This window comes from Ptychodera flava, chromosome 12 (assembly GCF_041260155.1).
Source record: "Ptychodera flava strain L36383 chromosome 12, AS_Pfla_20210202, whole genome shotgun sequence".
NCBI lineage: Eukaryota > Metazoa > Hemichordata > Enteropneusta > Ptychoderidae > Ptychodera > Ptychodera flava.
In genome coordinates this window covers 3,673,869-3,694,931 of record NC_091939.1, presented here as the reverse complement: position 1 = coordinate 3,694,931, position 21,063 = coordinate 3,673,869, and the positions used below count along the sequence as shown (strand labels likewise).

Below are 21,063 nucleotides of genomic sequence, written 5' to 3'. Positions count from 1 at the left end.
CCTTTACAAGAGTTCAACCTTTTCAAATATCCTCAAGAAAAAATTAAAAAAAAACATTTGAAAGATATGAATTATAAATGTCAATAAAGCATTTAACTAAAATTTGTTAGTGTGTCCTTTAAGTTGTGTTTGAGCTGCTGCATGTATAGAACACAGAAATACAGGCATGAAGTGGTCATGTTGAAATTCAACATTGTCTCAAAGATAACCTTTATGCTATTTACTGATCTCTCTACATTCCAACTAAAGATGGTGCTTTATGAAAATATAACACCAGAGGTGATGTATTGTTACAATTATAAACATTTTCATTTTCAGAATTAGGTCCACAAATTTTCACCGAATTAAGGTATGCTTGGTGTATATCTAACCAAGATATCTTTTTTGTATATTGTTCAGTTTAAGAAGTACGTTAGGTAAATTATTGTCTCTCTTGTTTAAGGCATTCAAACATGATTTAATAGGTTATGCTGTCAGAGTTCTGTTATACACTGTGTATAGTCAATGATGAGGATGACACTGTTGGTGTCACTAGTAGATGTTAACAAGTCTTTGTTTTTGTATGCACAACTCTGAACTCTGAGGGCAATGGTTACAGGTGAAGTGCGTGATCAACAATTATAAAAATGCACAGTATTGGTTTGTACTCATTGTTACATCGTTGATTCAGTGCAGTGTTTGTAAGTGCTGAATTATCACTGTTTCAGATTTGTGACCAGGATGACATTTCATCCAATCCAAAAGATAAGGATATCATTTTCATGGATTCTATGGTGAGGCAATAGGGAACTTGGGAACCTTGTTTGTTCATTTATGCATGTTTGTTTATTTGTAACACATGATTATTTCCACATACAACAAAGAACCAGTAAAAGGTTGTATTTGTGTTCATATTTATAAATAAAGAACAGTGTTTGTTTGTTTGTTTACAAATATAATTGATTATTAATACTTTAAAAAAGTTTCTAATACAATCTCACATATGAAATACAACATACTTGAGTGCTTACTCCTCATGGCAAAGGCCAGGTATGCTTTATTTCATATGTGGGATTAGAAACTTTTTTAAAGTATCATTTATTGACTGTATTTGTAAACAGACAAAGCAAACACACCATTCTTTATTGACAAATAAAACACGAATACAACTCTTTATTGGTTCTTTATTGTATATGGAAATAACCAGTCATAACAAATAAACAAACACACATAAACAAACAAACAAACAAGGTGCCTGAGTCTTGTATGGTGGGGCTATTCATCTTCGATAGTTTTGTTGATGCGAGACTCACTATCTCAAACAAAGAGCAAGGGGACAGTATTTAACTAGTTTTTTGGTGCCTTGTATCACACTTCGAGCAGTTTAGGAACGGCAAATGACTCTGTGGCTGATTAGCCCGCCCTCAACATTGAATGATCATTTACGTTCGTTTTTTATTCTCAAAATGGCGTCCTTCAGGAAAGAGATCACAACATTCGTCCGCAAACTTTTCGACAAAACATCAGAACTCAGGTAAGGATATTAGTGCACAATGACCCTTCTTAAACTTTTGGAGCTCGTACAAAATCTAATCAGTATGATGTGACCATCGTAGAATTCCGAACCTTTTATCCTATTGTGTTTTCGCATTTGGCGGGAAAGTTCAAGTTGTGTACTACTATGGATTGGTGTACTGACTACTGTACACATGAGATATGTCAAATTGAGAGTCGTGGAGGTTTTGTGATGATTTCCTTTTTAATTACTAGTTGTATGCGGACATATAGTTTATGAAACACATGTTAGCATCGTTTAGCCGTGTCGGTCAGGAAATGTCCAGATTGCTTTAATAAAACTTTCGATTCGCGGCGTAGTGTCTAGGGTACCCATGGGTGAGGGAGGGGCAACAACACATTTATGGGTACACCTTGTAAAATCACTCCGATGAGACCACACATAATGCTCATACCCTGCCCATGCAAACCCCACAGACTTTTCTAACACTTGATTGCCAGTGACAGTACTCTTGGAAATACTGAAATGAAAGTTTAACATGAATCACAGTCGCTTGGTGGGGCAGATCGTCCATGTAGCCGACACGAACACGAAGTGTCTGTTACCGGCTACCAAAAACTATGAAAAATAGTAAAGAATGAGCTACAAAATCACTATCAGTTTTAAGTTGCAGGTAGAATAAGTCTGTGCCTTTGTATAAAATACTATAAAAATAGTAGAAAGTGAACAACCAGCTGAAAGTTAGTTGAGGAGACCTTAACCGCATATCATTTGCATCTCATTGTCGGCTACATGGACTGTGTGCCCTTGGTGGGCTATTCAGCTCTGGGACTATTCGACCCATAGACGAGTATACAGAAGCGAGAAACACCTCAAGTCAGGAAATGAAATGGCTATTTCGTATAGGGATTGTGCCACCATGTCATCTTCGACGTTCGATTTTACCGTGAAAAGTAGCAAGTTCATCTATCATGTAACCGTCGACCGTTCCCTATCATTCTCAAAATTCATACCTGGTACTTAATTTGCTTCACAAACGCTCGTTTCGTGTGATTTTCGGCCGAATTCGACGGACACATCGCTAAAACATAAGCGTGAGCAACATTCCGGTCACCTCACAGTGGACGTTGGGCACCTCCACTTTACTGACGTTAGCGCCGTGTACCCATGAGGGGTGACTGGAAGGTTGTTCATGCCTTATGTTTTGGCGAGGTGTCTTCTGAACTCGGCCGAAAATCACACGAAAATTCATACCTGATACTTCATCTGCTTACAAAATGCTCATATCGTGTGATTTTTGGCCGAATGAGGGGCTGTAAGAGGTTTTTGCTCTCTAGTCTGCTCTCTAGTCTCATGTAATTGATGGGCTTTAAGGCATGAACTTTGAGAAGTCTATTTTTTATTTTAAATGTTACATCGTACCATTACTATCCCATTGTCACCAATAACTGAATCACCATGATAATTACACTGTTGTTTTGCTAAGTACTGTTTCACAAATAGCAATTATATCTTGGATATTTATTTGCTGGTTTACGTTTTGCATCTTCAAATAGTGTATTTATGAAAGTCATCTATGTATCAACTCAGCTATTAACAGTATTTCATTGCAGCTCTATTACCCTGAAGGATGTCAGATGTCGATATCTCAAGTATGTTGGCAAGGACACACTCAAAGATGATGAGAAATCAATCTTCAAGGAGACTGTGAATGATTTGTTTCTTGAAAAATATCAGGTAATGTTACTTATTTGATGGCAACAAGTTTGCAAGATATCATGCCGTGTATTTTCAAAAAGATGTGCAAATTTTGGTGATATGTCTGTGTACAGGTATGAGTGCAGTGTTTCATCTAGACAGGGGAATGGGATTTCCCTCTCTGTTGGCATGTTGGCATCCCCAAGTAATTTTTCAGGGGGGACCATCTCCATGAAATGGTGCCAGTCACGCGTTAGAGATACAAGTAGAATACATGAACTGGTGAAATCCCCCTAAATTTTAAGGTAAAGGGGAAAATCCTCCTTGTTGATGCCATTCTGGATGAAATACTGTGAATGTGGGTACCATGTGCAAGAAAAAAATCCAAGATCAATCGTCACTTGCCAGTATTGGTAAATACATTGGCAGTGGTACATGCAAAAATTTCAGTCCCAGTAACAGCTCTCTGCAAACACCACTGTATACAGCAGTACTGTCAATGCAACTTGTATACTGAGCTGAGAGTACAGCCATGTACATGTAAAATCTTTGCTGACAGAGTCAAGATCTGTACCACGTAGTATTGCACAAACTTTTACAGGGGCTGTCTCAGGATGGAATATTTTTTGGTCATTCAGAATTACACATGGGATTTAACATGGCTATGAGTTACAGCTACATGCACTGTATTATCACTATGCATGAATTTGATGAAGACATCAATGAACACTAGGCATATTCATTCTGGAGTAGAACAAGAAACTTTACTGTGTGAAAAGGACAAAATGATGGCAAATAAATATTCCATCATTGCAACTACCGGTAGTTCTGTAACTCTGCCCTTTGTAATTGATCCTACCACATCATCTCCATACATTTACTCCACCATTATGAAAAGTTCTTCCATTGTGCATTCCTTTACCGTCAGGAAATGAAAGATAATCCTGGAAAGCGGAAGGAGAGGAAACCGTCTCCCAGGAAAGCAACTCCCTTGAAAAGAAAACACTCAGAGGAGAATGGAGAGAGCCAGGAACAGAGGTCAAGGGTCAAAAAACCAGGTGATGATGGTGACAGAAAGTCAAAGCGTAAGAAGACAGACAGTAGTGATGAGGAAAATATCAGTGTCAAGAAAAAAAATACAAAACAAAAGAATCCAGGTTAGTTCTGTCACACTGCCATGTTTTGCATCCTAAATACTCTTTGGCTATGAAATATACTGTCAAGAGATATTTGCAGGATTTTAATTTCTCATGGTAAGGAAGAGAGTCCACACATTTGACTGTAGATAGTTTTAGAATGGAGACAAAAAGATGTAATTTTCAAATGTCGCAATGAATTCCTTGAATATTAGTTGATTCACACCTACAACACTGATATTTGTAGACTTGGCTTTTTGTCTAAGATTGTCAACTGGTGTACTTTACCAGATTGGCAAGTTACTGATCTGCATTTACCTTGGTTTTAATCAAAAGACAGGACAGGTACAGGGTAAACATGTTGTCATAGTTCCTAGTGTGCCCACCTGTTTTCCCAAACTTTAATCACTCCTAGGTTGAATGTTGCAAGACCCATGGGGGATTTTGAGGTTAGATAAATGATTTGAGGTTGTATAGGAGTTATTTGAAGGCAACTGGACATAGTTAATGTAACTTACAAGAATTCTGTTGCATACACCTACCAAACTTCCCTGGTTTGTGCCATAGCTGGAGGAAATAACCATTATTTGGCTTTATCACATTGAAACAGTTTGTATATCTGTAAAGTGTGCAGTTATTACAAGCAACTGAATTTCCGTTGGACTAATTTTCCGTTGGACTTGAATTCATATATCATTATTTAAACAAGACTTATACGTCCGACACACATGCACTGATTATTTGCTGTAGGACGTACATAGAACTATATCAAAGTTGCATTTTCATAATTACTGTAACTGTGGTTCCAATCACAGGTTACTCTTTTTACATTCATCACTGTAGGTTTTATTGAATCTGAGGAAGATACTCCAGTTAAGAAGAAAAGTAGAGCAGGTTGGAAAAAGAAATATAACACCGAGAGTGTGTTGACAAAATTGTCCAAAAAGAAGAAATCTGTCGTTTCGTCTTCTGAAGAGGAAAGTGATGCAGAGATGGAACAAGATGACAAACTTCGGGAGTCAGATAGCAGTGATCAGGCTGAGGGGTCTGAAGGAGGAAAAAATGAAGAGCTTGAGGGGTCTCATAGAGCAACTGATGATGACAGTGGTGAAGAGTCTGATAAAGACAGTGATGTTGAGGGGTCCTCTGAGGAAGGTAAGGAAGTTTCTGAAGAGTCGGAAGATGAGACAAAACAGGAAGTTGAGTCTGAGGAATCAGGGAATGAGGAAGATACAAAGCAAGCTGTCAGTGACTCTGATGAAGACATTGTAACAAAGAAGAAGAAGTCAGAGAAAAGACAAGTTGTCCAGGAATATGGAGAATCAGAAAATGAATCGAGTGATGAAGCTGAACAGGAGCCGAGCAGAAAAAGTGATTCAGATCCGTTAGAATCTGACAGTAGTGTAGAAGAAGATATTGTTGTTAGAAAACAAGATCGGAAAAAGGATAAACAGCAACATAGAAGTATTAGTCAAGGAAAGAGAGAAGCTTTGCCAGAGAAAAAACGTCACTTGCAGAAAATGATCCATGAATCTAGTAGCTCTGATGAACAACTTCAGCTAGTGAAAACAAAAATTGAACAAACAAAACGGAATAAAAAAGATAAACAAGATTCAGATCCTGATAGTTACAGCAAGAAAGAAAGCAAGAAACAACGGAAGAGAAAAACGAAAGAAATACATGACAGTGACATTGGCAGTTCAGATGAAGAACTAGAACTTGCATCCAGGGGGAATGATGCAAAACAAGGAACAAAGGCAAACTCAAAGAGGGAAATTTCAAGGACAAACATTAAAAATAAACAATCAAGAATGAAAATGGGACAAAGCAAAGCAGCATTAAAGAAGAAATTCAGTGACTCTGATAGCAGTTCTGATGAAGAACTAGTGCCAAAAATGAAAAGGAAATCAGAGAAGAAGCAAAGTCCCACAAAGGAAGAAAGTGATGACAGCTCAGATGATGAACTGCTCAGAAAAGGCAAGAAAAGTAGTAATGCATCTGAAAAAGAATCTGATTCTGATGGCAGCAGTTCTGATGAGGATTTTGTACCCAGAAGGCCACAGAAATCAAGCAAGAAGCAAAGTGGAACAAAACAGAAAAGGCCAACAAAGAGAGAAAGTAACGATAGTTCAGAAGAAGAGCCTCTTTCAAGGGTTAAGAAAAGGTCAGTTGGATCTGAAAGCAAAGCTGATTCTGACAGCAGCGCTGATGAAGAATTGACGAGCAAGAATGTGAACAAAAGAACGCACAGGAAAAGTAAGAGTAGAAACGACTCTGATGACAGTTCTGAAGATGAGTTTCAACCAGAGACAAAGTCAAAAGTTAGCCCTAGCAAGAAAAAGAAGACAAAAAGTGGGGTTAAAGCTGCCAGTAAAACCAAGGTAATGTAAAGTTTGTATCTCTGCTTATGTCTTTAGGTAGGCTTGTTTTACTGAATACACTTTTCACAACGAAACTCTACCCAGAGTTGTGTTAACGTCAGGCACAACCTGATGGTAGGGTCATTTCTTCAACTACTGAGTTATGGGTATCTGAGGAAAAGTACCGTATATTTGTGGAGCAAGTGTATTTTGAAGAACTCATTTTAGAAAGGAGTGAATTTCAAAATCTGCCATCATGTGTTTTAATTAGTAATTAAAATTTTAACCCGTGTCATACATTAAATCACAATCTACCAATATTTTTCCATTGAAGTATAGCTGAGCTTTCACTGTGCTTTGAATATGCAATCCTGTAGAAAAGGTTTGATGAGGAAAAAGGAGAGAAATTATTGCAATATGTGTAATTGTAAGTAGTGGTTGTAATGATTTCATCTGTTTTCAGAAATCAAGACAGAGAAGTGGATCATCTGACAACAAAGAGGAAGACAGCACTAAACTGAAAAAACTGAAACGATACATCACAGCATGTGGGATGAGAAGAGTGTATGTCAAGCTGTTTGAAAACTGTCCTAGGATGAACGATAAGGAGAGAAAATTGTTAGATGAACTTCATGAAGCTGGCATTGAAGGTGAGGAATATTAACTTTCCCATCATGCTTCATTGTTCAAATACCTGATATACTTCTTGCGGTCAATTTTATCAGCAAAAGAACTGTTTGAGCTCTTCTGACTATTGACTTACTCCAAGTCTGTGGACATTTAATTATCAAAACAGTAAATTGAAGGAATAAACTTCAGCAGATCGTCGCGTTAGTGGTAGTCTGTTGCATAGATTGTGGAGTGAATGGCCCAGCCGGTAACTGCTGCCGCCCAGAATAGCCAAACAATGGGGGCCAGTCTGTTCTTACTACTACAATAGTAACATTTATAACTGCTATTTTTATTAAATGGGATTGATTTTCTTTGGACAACAAGTGATAGTAACAGAAGTAATGCTTATTGATTGGTAGTAGCAGTAGGTCATGATAGCATCAGTACTACTAGTATTATTTGAAAGACTTGTAAGATAATTAAAGGGACACTGTTTTTGTTTTCATGTTTTGTAAAGGTGTACCAACCCTTGAGAAATGCAAAGCATTGAAGAGACAGCGTGAAGAAGCAGCGGAACTTGCTGAGCTCAACAAAGATAACATCATCCAAACACCAGAGACAGGTGAAATATTTGTTTTGAATCTGTTTGTAAAGGAAACCATGGCTGATTCCAGGGGAAATGAAACTGACCTTGTATTTTTATAATCGACATTCTAAATGGACAGGCTTAAATTTAAGGTCAAGGTGTGTTGATTGACCATGTAACCAGTGTTGGCAAAACAGATATAATACACAAACTTGAGACTGGAAAATATTGTTTGCAGTTTCATTGTATGGTAGTTCTGTGTTGCCCCGGGAAGCTCTTTACTGCCAACAAAATTTGGCTAGCATCTTTGAAAACCTAGCCGTGACCCTGACTAAGCCTCGTTCATCAGCAGATTTTGCCTCCGTGTCTGACTGACTGGATGGTAGACTTAGACACACAGTGATGAGGATGAAAGGGTTAAAACTTTTGTAACCTGAATACAGTAAAATATTGGCCGACCAGCGGGAGATAAAAGACTCGTTGAAAGGCAGAGGATAAAAACTGCAACAAGTTAAAACAAATACAGTAAAATACTAAACGACCAGCTGGAAATAAAACACTTGCAAATCGCAGAGACTAAAAACACACAGACGTTTCGGGTGCAACCCTTCATCAGTACTGTATTTGTTTTAACTTGTTGCAGTTTTTATCCTCTGCCTTTTAACAAATATTTTACGCCCACTGGTCCGTCAATATTTTACTGTATTCATTTTCACTTGCTGCAGTTTTAATCTTCTTTTGAGGTCATTTGCAATTTTGTTACTAGAATTTGGTTCAACCTTATTGTGGTCTTTTGCAAAGTTGGGCTTCTATATTAGAAAACAGGGGTGACAGCATAAGGCAGCAGAATAACTTGTGAGGTGTAAAACTAACCAGCAGCTATCATGACTTCATTCATTGCCTTTGAATAAAAATGCACATGGTATTGTTCCTACTCAGGGAGAGCTAGAAGGAAAGTGTACAGTTTATACCAGCGAGGGAGCTGTCCAAGTCCAGTCTCTGAAAGGCGAGGTGGAAGGATAAAACGGATGGCCAGTAGTGATGATGAAGATGATCATGATTGTGGTAACCAAGACAACAGTGATGAGGACAAAGATCCATTTGCAAACTTGAAAGGAATTATTTCAGATGATTCTGATAGCGACTGATTTGAAAAAAGACACAGATATGATGAAGCTGTCTGTCAAAAGATTTTATCTAATCAGGAGATTTTAGTGAAATATTTGTTTATTCTTGCAAAGTATGTTGTTGTATTTTTCACACCATCAAATGTAAGGTTAAGTAATAAAGTACAATTGTATTTTCCTTCTCTGAGTTCCTTCTTTCTTCACACAATTAGGAATGTTCCAGTTCAAAGTTTACTTGTCATCAGTATATTTTACAGAGATACAGAATCTCTCCATTCGGATTATTTCATTGAAATTTCATTTATCAATGGATTGCACACGAAATATTTCAGACTGGGATTTATTTCACTATGATCATTAACATTTTCAGTTTACAACGCAAAATTTGGAGAATGGTCTTGATAAATTAGCTTCAATGTGATGTTTAATAGCCTGATTTTCATGTTCAAAAATGAATGAAGCCACATGTGTATAGTTTGAAGCATTGTTCTTGCCGTTTTTAAATTAAAGTTCAGCTTTGACTGAAGTTCGGATTTGCCGATTTTGCATAGTGTGTATTAGAAATATAGTCTGCATTGAAAAAATTCTCCAAAAAGATAGGTAAGACTGACAAGACAATACAACAATGACTTTGGAATCAAAAGGAACTTTTGATTTCAATTTTCAATTTGAACGTTTACTAATTCAATGAATACTGTATTGCAGTGAGAAACACAATCTACTCAACTGATGGAAACCACTCTGGTGTATAAATTTAATACCATCTAAGGTTTGAATTTTATTATTGTTGTTATTATTATTCACACAAAAATACCCCAAGAGAACAACAAGCAGAAAATTACTTTGTTTCACCATGTCTTCTATTTCACTCCACTAAATTTGAAATCTAAAACTGCTCACATTATCAAAGGCTTTACTGTCAATTGCATATGCCAGCTGAAATTGGGACCCATCAAATGATGGCATTTAGCCATTTTGTTTTCTTGTATATAAGCGTAAAAAAGGTTAAAATTTTCAGATCCCTCACACATTTATAGATATCAAACTTGGTTTTCATTGTAAAAATCAAAAAGCACTTTTTCTCATGGAGTTTAAAGATAAGATCTTTTAGAATTCAAATACCAATAAATACTAGATTCTTTGCTTCTCTGATCGATACAAATACTATTTTTCTGGATCAATATTTGCCTTTTGCCTGTTTTAGTTTTTGTAATAATGAACTTGTTAAAGATTTCAAAAAAGGCGATAAATATGAATGAAAAAATTAATGAATGAATGAACATGGTCACTGGACAATCTTATTGAATTCACATGTACAGGTGCTGCCAACTGGTAACTTCAGTTAATTTTGCAAAATAATCACTAAACATGTTTCTTATGCTGATATACTGATTTTACTCATTTTTGACTTTGACCTCATATTGACTTTTCCTCCCCGTCTGAATTTTTTTTTTAATGTGCCGATCCGATCAAAAAACGGAACTTGTTAATAACAAATTCAGCTTTGCTGCTTCTTTTTTTTTTTTTTTTTTTTGAAAAAGATAAATTTATTTCAACATAGTCACAAATAAAACAAATCTACATAACTGTGAATGCGTTAAAATTACAATGCGTCTTGTGTGAGAAAAAACAAATAATTAGCTGTTTGATTACAAAGATCATCATATGAATGCATTCAGGATGCATTCTTCTCCTTCCAGTCTTACAAGGCTTGAAAACTTTGTGATAAAATCTTTGCTGCTTTGTTTTCGTTGTGCCTTTTACGACGGCGCCCTCTATCTGGAGTAGGAATGGACAAGGGACTCCACCGATGAAGACACTGAACGAGAGAGCGCGAGAGAAATAAATATGTCTCCGTTTAGTAATAGCAAAGACATGAAGTACTGCAGATTACGTTCTTTCAGCTGTCACTGGTCTCCGGGAATCAGTGAAATGACAAATTTATCAGCACCATCATCGAATGAACTGACCGATCAAGATCGAGAACGTACTTGAACTGCCGATGAATATTGCCTCAGGTGCCGCCAATTGAGCTATTCGTGCGAAAAAGGTGTTCGTGGGCAGTTTTCCCCAGCGAGTTGGCAAATTTCAAAACTAGTCAGCGGACGGGGATAAAAATTAATATTAACTGTGGGCAGGGAAGACATTTTATTATTTTCAGTGGGCGGGGAGAAAAGTTTTGACAGTGGGTTACCGGAAAATATGTAAGGGAGGAGAAACTGTGGTTGATAGAACTAGAGGGGAGATTAAGAGCCCAACAATGTTCCAAGGTATACTGCTGGCTGCTCGCACGGTTTTTCATTGATCTAGGTTGCCTAGTGGGCGTCTAGTGGGCAGTGGGGGATTTCAATAGTAGGTACAAGGCAGTGGGGAGCGGGCAGACCACGGATACTAGAGGGCAGTCGGCATCAAAATTCGGTTGGAGGACACATTTTCCGTGTATGCCAGTGGGAGGGCAGTTACGAACAGCTCTACTTTCCCCTCCAAATTTAGGTCAAGGTCAAAACAGTCAAAAATCAGTAAAATCGATATATCAGCCTTCAAAGCATGTTTTGCGATGATGTTGCGAAATTGATGAAATTTACCGGTTGGCGGCACCTGTTGCCATGAATGCACTGGTAACAGAGATGAGAAAACTAATTTAAGTCACAAAACAAACCATTTAAAAGTTCACAAGTAGGCTCATTTCCATTACCAACGTAGATGACAGTGATTAGTTCAAACAACTTTGAAAACTAGGTTCAATAAACTTTGTGTTATTGTATATCTCTTGTCTGTCATTTCTTCAGTTGTTTGGCAACTTTCATATTCTATCGCTCGTTCATTCATTACACGTTCCGTTCCAGGTATCTTATGGATGATCTTCAAAAACATTAAAAGTATTATTGCCATTGCCATACTTTTCTACTGGCAGTGAACACAAATACGCCGACCTCCACTTGACTGTCTCTGTTTACATACGTGTATAGGTGATATCGATTTTGATTTCCTTTCAATCTTGCAGGTAAAGTGCCAATTAAGAAAGTCTTATAGTTCGATGACCTTTTTGGCGACGTCACCTGTGATTTAGGTTGTCAGTTGCTCTACAATAATTCTGCGATACAGATTGATAATGAATCGGACAATTTTTGCAAGACCACCAACTCGATACATGTCCTTGTTATAACATTCTAGAATGGATACTGAGTTTGCATGTGATCGGTATTGCATATTGTCTATGAATTTTGTTAAGTTTGGTTGAATAATCCGTTTTTTGTTAATGTAAACAAGATGGAAATTTCTTCAAAATCTCGATGGAATAATTATACTACGAAAAATTGTGTTTATGAGCAAGTACATTTTATGCATAGGAATCTGTAGACGAGCATTTCTATGGCAACTGTTGTGAGCACCGTGTATGTAAAGTTGATAGAGTGTGCAACGGCCATAGATGACCACGTGATTATCACGTGTGTCCCAGTCTGGGTATAAATTTAACACTGCCGAAAATGTACACATGTATTGGTCAATCGGCAATTTCGTACACGGGTGCTCAATTATGGAACTCGTTGCCTAATGTAATTACAGCTCAACTTCCAGGCATAGCTTTACAAAGCACTGAGAGAGTATCTGTTACAGCAATACCTACAGTGAACTAGTTAAATCACAATAGTCGTCACATCATTGTGTAAGAATTTTCAGGAATACCTCGCTCTCATATCGAACTTGTATCATATAAATATAAATAATGCTTGTAGAACTCTTTGTATAACAGCGTACGTGTTAACCTAACTAATTTAAAGTTTGTAAATGGGCCAGGCTCGACTAGCGAACAGCTATATTTTCTGGCTCCACATTACCACTGAAATGTAAATTTTGTATTTGACTTGTGAAGTGTACTACTACTACTTTTCATGGTAATAAACCAAACCAAATAGCAGAAGTTTGCTGGTCGAAAAGTCTAGATAAACATTAAACATCCCCGCGGGTCTGTGAATTCATGGTATTTAAGTACATTATATTGGAGTAATCTAGTGAAGTCGTTGATAATCAAAACTGGCAATATAACAGCAAACAAAATACTCACGTGTCTGTGAGATAACGTCGATGCACACGATTTTTTTTAATTTTTTTTGGCGTATTAAATGATGATCTGAGAAATCAAATATTACCGATTACTTTAGTGCGTTTACACATACGAACAAATTTGCAATAGCCCAATTTAGTTGAGTTTGCGAGATAGATTTTCCCCATAAATATACCTAGCTACAATCTCAGTACAACTATAATGTTGTAAGCGATTTTCTTGTTCAGTGTTTGCCAATTAAATCTATCATTCTCTCCTCTAAAAATATCCACCTTTTTTCGTATATGGGATTCATAATAATGCTATAATGATAAAGCGACATGAAATTTACATGGTTCACATCTGGTGACTCTCAAGTGGCACTCTGATAACCGGCGACCGTCAAGTTCAGAACGTGCTTCATCAGTGGCAATTTGCACGTTAACCGTTCCGAAATTTAAAATGCCAAAAACAACTATTTCATTGTAGATGTCAAGCTTACACAACTACGTTGGGGTATGGTTGGCTTTGAAAAATGTACTCGCGAAAGGTTTGTAATTAATAAGGCGTCTTAAGGCGACACCGAAGGATTCAAATTGCTAAGCAACGGTTGCTAAGGATAATTTCCAAAATCAATCAAAATGCAAAGTTTTCATGGTTTTCTTTGCAAAATAAAGATTTACAGCACCATACGATTGGCCAGTGACGTCAACAAATTTTCACAACTGTACTTTAAAACGTTTCAGCTCCTACAAATTTGCACCACATTTTCCAAAATTTCAGAATGTAACAAATGAGATACCTGTTTAAAGCCCCTAGCATGAATTAGGTTATCTGTTCAAGTACAAACGATTTTTGAACAGGAACTGTGTCATTTTATGAAATTTTGAAGGGTTTTACAGCAATATCTCATAAATGGTCCGGAATTTTTAGAAATGCATGCTTATCTATATTCCCATGTATGACTTCAATAATCCTACCAAAAGTCAGCTAAATTGGCTTACAATTGAGAGAGTTGAAAGATTTTGAGCATTTTCAAAATAACAGGAGTCGAAAATCCATAGAAAACAACGGAACGGTAAGATTTTGCACGTGCAAAAGTGCGCGTTTCGAACGTTGCCAGCGATAGCAACCAACACGCGCATTGAATCCTTCGGTATCGCCTTAAAAAATGCAGTCAATGGGGAAAACGCATCATGTGCAGCTGCATATCGAAATGGGTGGAGTTCCAGAATTATCCAATCAATGACGTCAAACGTTAATACCGTCAGAGGTACATTTCCTATGTATCTATAGCGATATGGATGAGTAAACAACGTTCAATAATACCACCATCCCAAGGACATATTGTCATTTACAGAATGCCAATAGTTCGTCGAACTCTTTTTGGTAAACACTAGTGTTATCCGGACACGTTTTTGCAAGAGAGTTCGGCTTGGTCGTTAACAAAACTAACAACAACATGTGAGTTTACTAGCAGCAGTGGTGTACGCAAACTAAAAGACGAATATGGATTTTTTCTCTTTTTTGTCATTTGAATGACATATCAATCGTAATCCTGATAACATATGTACGCGGTGTAATTTACTTTTTGTCACCTTTCTGAAAAATGTGAAGTCGTTTGCCCAATGGAGTTGGCTGGCTTTTTTCGACCGCTGGTCATCGGTATCATTATGCAACGTCAATGGAGGGAGACAGCAAGCTCGCACTGCGTCATTCGTATTTGCTTCAAACTCCAAGCGTCGTGTCTTCTGTTGTAAAATTACGTTACATATTCTGAGTGACTATAAAAGTGGACGTAATACAGTTTTGACACCATTTTAAAACTTTCATAAGTTTCCTATAGACATTTTTATACAACGTTGAACCACTGCCATCATTAGCGATCAGTTTGCTCAGAATAATTAGATAGTTCACTTATGGTTATGTTAAGGTTTCAATGAAACGTTTCTAAACTATATCTGCTTACGTATCGATAGTGAGTCTCTTTTGTAATTCAGATCTCATATCTGACAGCTTGAAAGTTAGAAATCTTCATTCGCAATTCGTAAATGATGTCTGTACATTGACAAGTCGGAAGTTTCATTTATTTATTTATTTATTTATTTATTTTTTTATTTTTTTATTTATTTATTTATTTATTTATTTATTTATTTATTTATATTTACCCATCTTTGTAACCTGCACTTCGAATTTGAGTATTTCCAGTCAGGAACTATCATTTAAAATTTTATATTGAGTAGCTCTATATACTCTCCGGAAAACATGACAACAGCATTGATTAAACAACAGGAAACTCGAGTCTGCTTCTTTACTCGGTGTTTTTATAATTGAATTTTATTCATTTGTACTCTAAGTTCTGATACTATTCTGTTTATTGCATTTACAAAGACGATGAGGGACTGAATCACGGTATATTCTGGTACAGCTGCCAGATAAACAACCTTCCGAACGGTTTGAACTCCGGTGCTAAACATCATAAATTTCTATAGTATTTTATCTGTTTTGTAACTAATTATATTGATGTCTTTGTGATATGGGACTGTAGGAATGCCTTGCCCATTTTAACAGAATTCGCGACGATATTAAACTCCACTGGATAGAAATGCTAAAAAAGTTGAAATTTCACGCGATTACATTTGTTATCCTCTATAGAAGGGCATTGTTCTTCATGGCAGTTTAATGACTTTGAACTTCATAATATCCAGACCAAAGCACTGCACCTTACTGTAGAGGTGAACAGAGACTAAACAATTTCGTAGAAGCCGAAAGAAAAATAAAACATGCGCCATTGGAACATTTGAGTTCTATTGGAACGATAATATTACTAGTATATTGTTCAGGTATGTACTCGGAATAAATCTGGTGGCAAAAATAAGTTCTTGGCTTAATAATAATTTATTCATACCACTCTGTCTTAACATTTTAACACGTGTCGCTACAGCGACAATATAAGACATTATGCAAAGTTCAGAAATTTACAGGAGAGCGAAAATCACTATAGAAAATACAAATCAAATATTGTAGATTGCTTGTCATGGCTGGTCCCAGATAGGTGACACAATTGAGCTTCGAGAAGTAAACAGTAAAATGTTCATCTCTGATAGGAAAGTTAAGGAAAGATTCCAACTTCAATAAGGGACAACATCAAAAGTTCAATATAATAAATCTAACTTAATTGCTTAAGTTTGGCCTCAGACCCCCCCCCCCCCCACCCCTCCCTTCCAACTTAACTGACCTAAAATTGAAAAACACTGCGGACTCATACCCTGTACTAATTCTTTCAACGACGTACCAATGTACCATTGAATTAAATAAAAATTGAAAACCATTATAAAGTACAAAAATACAGGTAACTGGATCGATTTTAGCGTACAAAAAGCAGCCTTCAAATCGTAAATTTGCCATAAGACGTTAAATCGTTTTTGACTGCACAGAAATTAATTTGGCCAAAAACCCCCCACCCCAAACTTAAGCAATTAAGTTTTTTTTTCAAACATCGATCTTTTGACGTCGCCCCAAAGATCTAACAGCTACGATGTGACTACAGCTTCGTGTAGGAACCATGATTGTCCCTCCCGATGGACCGTGTCGTGTCGAAACACTCCGAGCGAGACGATCATACTTCAGATAGTCAACGGCGCAAGGACATCGTCCCGCCTACACACGGTTTGACGTTTTTGTACAGAAAAAATAAAAGAAATAAACAACAACAATGATAGCATAAATTATGTTAACTATCGGCTAAGTATATCGACGTTTTCAAGTCGTCTTGAAATATTCAAAATAACTCAGAGCGCTGTGATTAATCCTAATCATGCCTTCGAAGCCCGCCAAATAATGTATAATTTCATGAAATACACAAAATGGCTGCAGAGACTTTCCAGCAGTCATATTGGAAAAATCCAGCGTCACAGTCTGACTGTATTTTTATCATGGTAAGGAAACATCTAACTCAAAACAACAAAGTTTTTTTCGAGTCGATAAACTGTCGCACCAAAGCGTATAATTCATAGAATATTACCAACTATACAAATTTGACAGAAAGACAAATTTAATAGTGTTAATGATCTTGGATTGCCAATAATCGATCTGATTGATTAGAAATGTGAATCAAGCCTACCATTTAAATTTATTTTTTCTCCAATCTTCGTTAAAATGCCCATGGATTGTATCGACTAACAATAAATGCAAAAAATACTCGCTAGATTGTTTTTCAACCTTGACCTTTGTATCTCATTTGTCACAGCCTACCGTGCATGCACACATGACTACAACATCCTTTTCAAAAAATGTACAACGTCCAGTACGTGTGTAAGTTCGCCTTATCTACATAATTAAATTCCCACCGTACACACAAATAAATAAAACTGTCAAAAGGGACAGTTCGTCATCGTACAGAGATGCGATACCAGGTCCGAGGAAAGAAAACTACAGCACAATCAAAATTACTGAAGAATTGTGGTAAATAACAGGCATGGCTCAAGGCCATTGACACGTTCAGTTCAAAACTAATATTTGTACGCCGTAGCCATTCAGATAATGAGTAAAAGTTTGTCGTGAAGTAACCAGAATGCCTCGCGTTGTTTAACCAAATTATTTTCAGTTGTAAAGCTGTGCGTTTACCATCATACATTACCCAATTACACCTGCGCAGGCTGTGCTATGCCGACTCTGCAACCTGTAGAAAGCGTTGGTTATTTTTTAACCCGTATACATTGTTATATCATCTTAGAAACAACTTTATAAATAAGTAAATCGGCGCAATAGACCTACATGTTGTACAACGACTGAGGCATTCGGCTTTGAATGCGTTTTAATTTGACACTTCGTGTTCGTGTCGGCTACATGGACGATCTGCCGTTTTGATGATTCAGAACATTGCATTGTTTAAATTATCAAAAAGTATGTACTATACAGGTGAGGGAAAATGCTGCACAGTGTTTCAATTCTGACAAAAAGTCAAATCATTGTAAATAAATAGAAGTTTGATTTTAATTGAACAGCGGCAACAAAATAGTGCATAATGGCGTGTACTTGCGATCAATCAAGATCAATGCGCGTCATACATACATCAGTTCAAACTTTGTTGGTGAACAAAATGGCCGAGAACGGTTGCATAAACGCGCGACTACGATAGATTAAGACTAGACTTATGTCTTGGTATATGTACAACTTACTTTAAAGATTAAAATTGAATGAAAAAATAAGATCAAATTGATTACTCAGGGCGACTTACAGAATCTGATGAACATTTTAAAAGGTGTTCGATGATTTCTCTCTTTAAAAATATACATTAAATCGCCAACATGTCATCAGATTAAGGTTATGATTCCTTGAGGAGATCAAACTTTTTAAAACCATGTTCAAGAGACAACCGAAAAGTTCGATGAACTTCATATGTGCATATAAATGCAGTGTTGCGCAGTACCCTTTTAGATCCGGCCTACAAAGTCTGACACCTGCACCATGTTACCTGGATACGTTAATAGTTTCTTACGTAACAGTTTGCTGGTATAGGTTGCCGTAATCCTAATTCAAAAAACCCGGGCTGGTAGGTGTGGCGCATGACTATTTTCAGATAATAATGGGCTTGCGTAACAACACAAGATAAAAAGCGAAGATACCATCCAGTAGATTGTATCATATCATATCATTGAGGTACTAGTGCTTGCTGGTACCTCCATTGTCATATTAACGTATCGTCTGCAGACAAACCAATCACATCACTCAAAAATGACGTCAGTTAAAACGAACTGCCATGGAGCGACCACTTTGAGTCATGGGAATAAAATACTTCATATTGCCTTAATTGTGAAGGCAGCTTGTAAATCGTAACTTGACGTATGATAGTACTGAGTCAGCGTTCTAATTACAGGTGTGTATTTTGATCTCTGTTTGCCGGATACAATGAATTGTTCTACATACATACATAGCGCAACAGTTTGTTTGACAAAATGGCGCCAGTCAAGTCCATACACTGATATGATTCAACAGGTGGTCATGTTACCAGTCGTAGAGGAACTCTAAACCCCGTTCTTTCACCTTGCTACCGATTTCTCTGTCAAATGTCTCGTTCTCCTCCTTCGTAAACTTATTCCTCCAATCGCCAACTTTTCCCTTCCTGAAGAAAGGAGCCGTTTTCTGGTTGTAAAACCACTTTGGTACCGCTAACTTCTCCCGTCCCAACTTACTCATTTTGTTGAATTCGCTCCGCTCCAAGACTTCTTCGAATCTTTCGTCAGAGACCGGTCTCCCCAAAAAGTCAACCACTTTCCTCAAAACACCCCGAGTGTCTTTCTTCATTTCCTCATACGTGATGTAGAGGACGTTTTCGTCCTTGTTGTCCCACCAGCTTGTGACATGATTGAACCAGGAACCATACATCACGTCTCCTTTGATGAAGCATTCTTGGAACATGTTCCACGCCGAGTCTTCGTCCAGGATATCATATCCCTTTAGCATATGGAAGAATGAAACGCAAACATCCTTTGGATTTCGTGATATATAGATCACTTTACATCCAGCTTCGCTTCTTAACTTAGGGAAGAAACGATATGGTAAGTGCGATTTGATCAGTCTCGGCGACGACGCCTCCAAGCACTGTCTGTACCCCTCAACACCGGGCAATCTCGGCATCTCCAGAATCGGTACTCTGTCGTGAGAGTTCAGCTTGCAAGTCCCCCAATCATCATGCAACATTGACAATGCGATTTGCAGCCATGTTGTGCCAGACTTAGGAAACCCGACGATGAAAACATCACTTTGTCGAACAGGAAATCTGTAAACTCTGTGGACGACATTATCATTCATAAGTCGTGGCAGCGGGAATCCGTCATAGTAAGCCATTGTACTGAAGTAGTCAAGGTTATGACCTTTGAAAACTTCATAAAATGGAATGGAAAAGACAGACACCCAGTCTGTAAGTGTACGAACCCATCCATATAGCCATCGTATTAACGGCATGGCAATTTCTAGCGGATACATGTTGCTGTGTTGCGCCGTATGCTTCTTAGGTTAGTCAGACTTCCTACCGGCTTTATGCGCTGCGAAAACTGACCGCGCCCGTCATGCAAACCAGATAAAATAGATACTTCATGAGTTTCTTGGTTAAAATTTTACTTAGCTACGACTTCGGAGATCATCTCTTTACCTGTCTTCGCCGCAGATAAGTTCTCGCGAGATGGTGACGTAACCTCGACAGTTAATATCATATATACATTATCTACCTCATGCGTTTACATAACCGACACGTCAAAGGTCACTTTTGTGGCGGCTCACCTTTACATTAGCATTGCCATCTGGTAGAGTCTTCTCGATCATAAATTTATGGCAGAAATTATGGTTTAAAGATGATGTGACGTTCCGTCGTGGATGGAGGCATTTCTATAGCTCAATTACTACCCGGCCGAGCAATAGAGCTAGCTATTCGCGATTTCAGCTTTGTTACTAGATATAATATAGCTGCAAGCGTGCGACATCGGACACTACTGCGTGAAATTCAGACAAATTTTGTTGTTGCATAGTGCGTGGCTGTTGTTGTATCTTTTAGTCTTTTAGTGTGACTTGGGATGTCCATATTAGGCGAATAAAACAAAAATGACGTCGTTTGCAATCAGCGCTCATCAGATAGAAGGTAGTATAGGCCCCTCGAATGATTTTAAATTTTTATTCAGACATTGTTCAAATAGACATTAAAACATTATTTTTAATTTCGTGATGAGATAAAATATCAGAGATCACCGTTAAAATTTTGTTACTCGATACATACCTAAACTTTACTGATATTTAAAATTAAAAATGGCCGCCATCCCTATGTTAACTCTATTGGCAAAATTAAAGTTTCGATCTTCACAATGACAAGATGATGAGAACTTCATTTTGAAATTCTCACAAAATGAGTTCAAACAAACAGCAGACGAGCGAAGTATTGTAACGAAATTTAGAGTCCGACCACCTGTCTTCGAGGTATTTTGTAATTGAACCATGTCATTTCCCTACCAT

At 37.4% G+C, this 21,063-nt stretch overlaps 1 protein-coding gene and 1 pseudogene across 2 annotated transcripts; one reads left to right on the top strand and one right to left on the bottom strand.

The window, feature by feature from the left end:
* Positions 1–1,436: 1,436 nt before the first annotated feature.
* On the top strand, positions 1,437–9,192 carry LOC139144732 (HIRA-interacting protein 3-like). Of its 2 annotated transcripts, XM_070715456.1 has the most exons (7): positions 1,437–1,513; positions 3,109–3,232; positions 4,122–4,350; positions 5,173–6,710; positions 7,153–7,339; positions 7,819–7,923; positions 8,827–9,192. In XM_070715456.1, exons 1-7 carry the CDS (start codon positions 1,446–1,448, stop codon positions 9,033–9,035), a joined length of 2,460 nt encoding a protein of 819 aa, XP_070571557.1. In that variant the 5' UTR covers positions 1,437–1,445; the 3' UTR covers positions 9,036–9,192. The 2 variants fall into 2 exon arrangements, with proteins under 2 accessions (XP_070571557.1, XP_070571558.1); XM_070715457.1 differs by lacking the exon at positions 1,437–1,513 and having other exon boundaries at positions 5,145–6,710.
* A 9,008-nt stretch (positions 9,193–18,200) lies between these two features.
* Positions 18,201–20,229, bottom strand: LOC139144731 (sulfotransferase 1E1 pseudogene; annotated as a pseudogene).
* Between the last annotated feature and the right edge of the window lie 834 nt (positions 20,230–21,063).

Bases quoted from the DNA above. Each gene is read 5' to 3' on its own strand.
- LOC139144732 (XM_070715456.1), top strand. From the start codon at position 1,446: ATGGCGTCCTTCAGGAAAGAGATCACAACATTCGTCCGCAAACTTTTC. The intron at 4,351-5,172 runs GTTAGTTCTGTC...TCATCACTGTAG, and splicing joins TACAAAACAAAAGAATCCAG to GTTTTATTGAATCTGAGGAA. The intron at 6,711-7,152 runs GTAATGTAAAGT...ATCTGTTTTCAG, and splicing joins AAGCTGCCAGTAAAACCAAG to AAATCAAGACAGAGAAGTGG.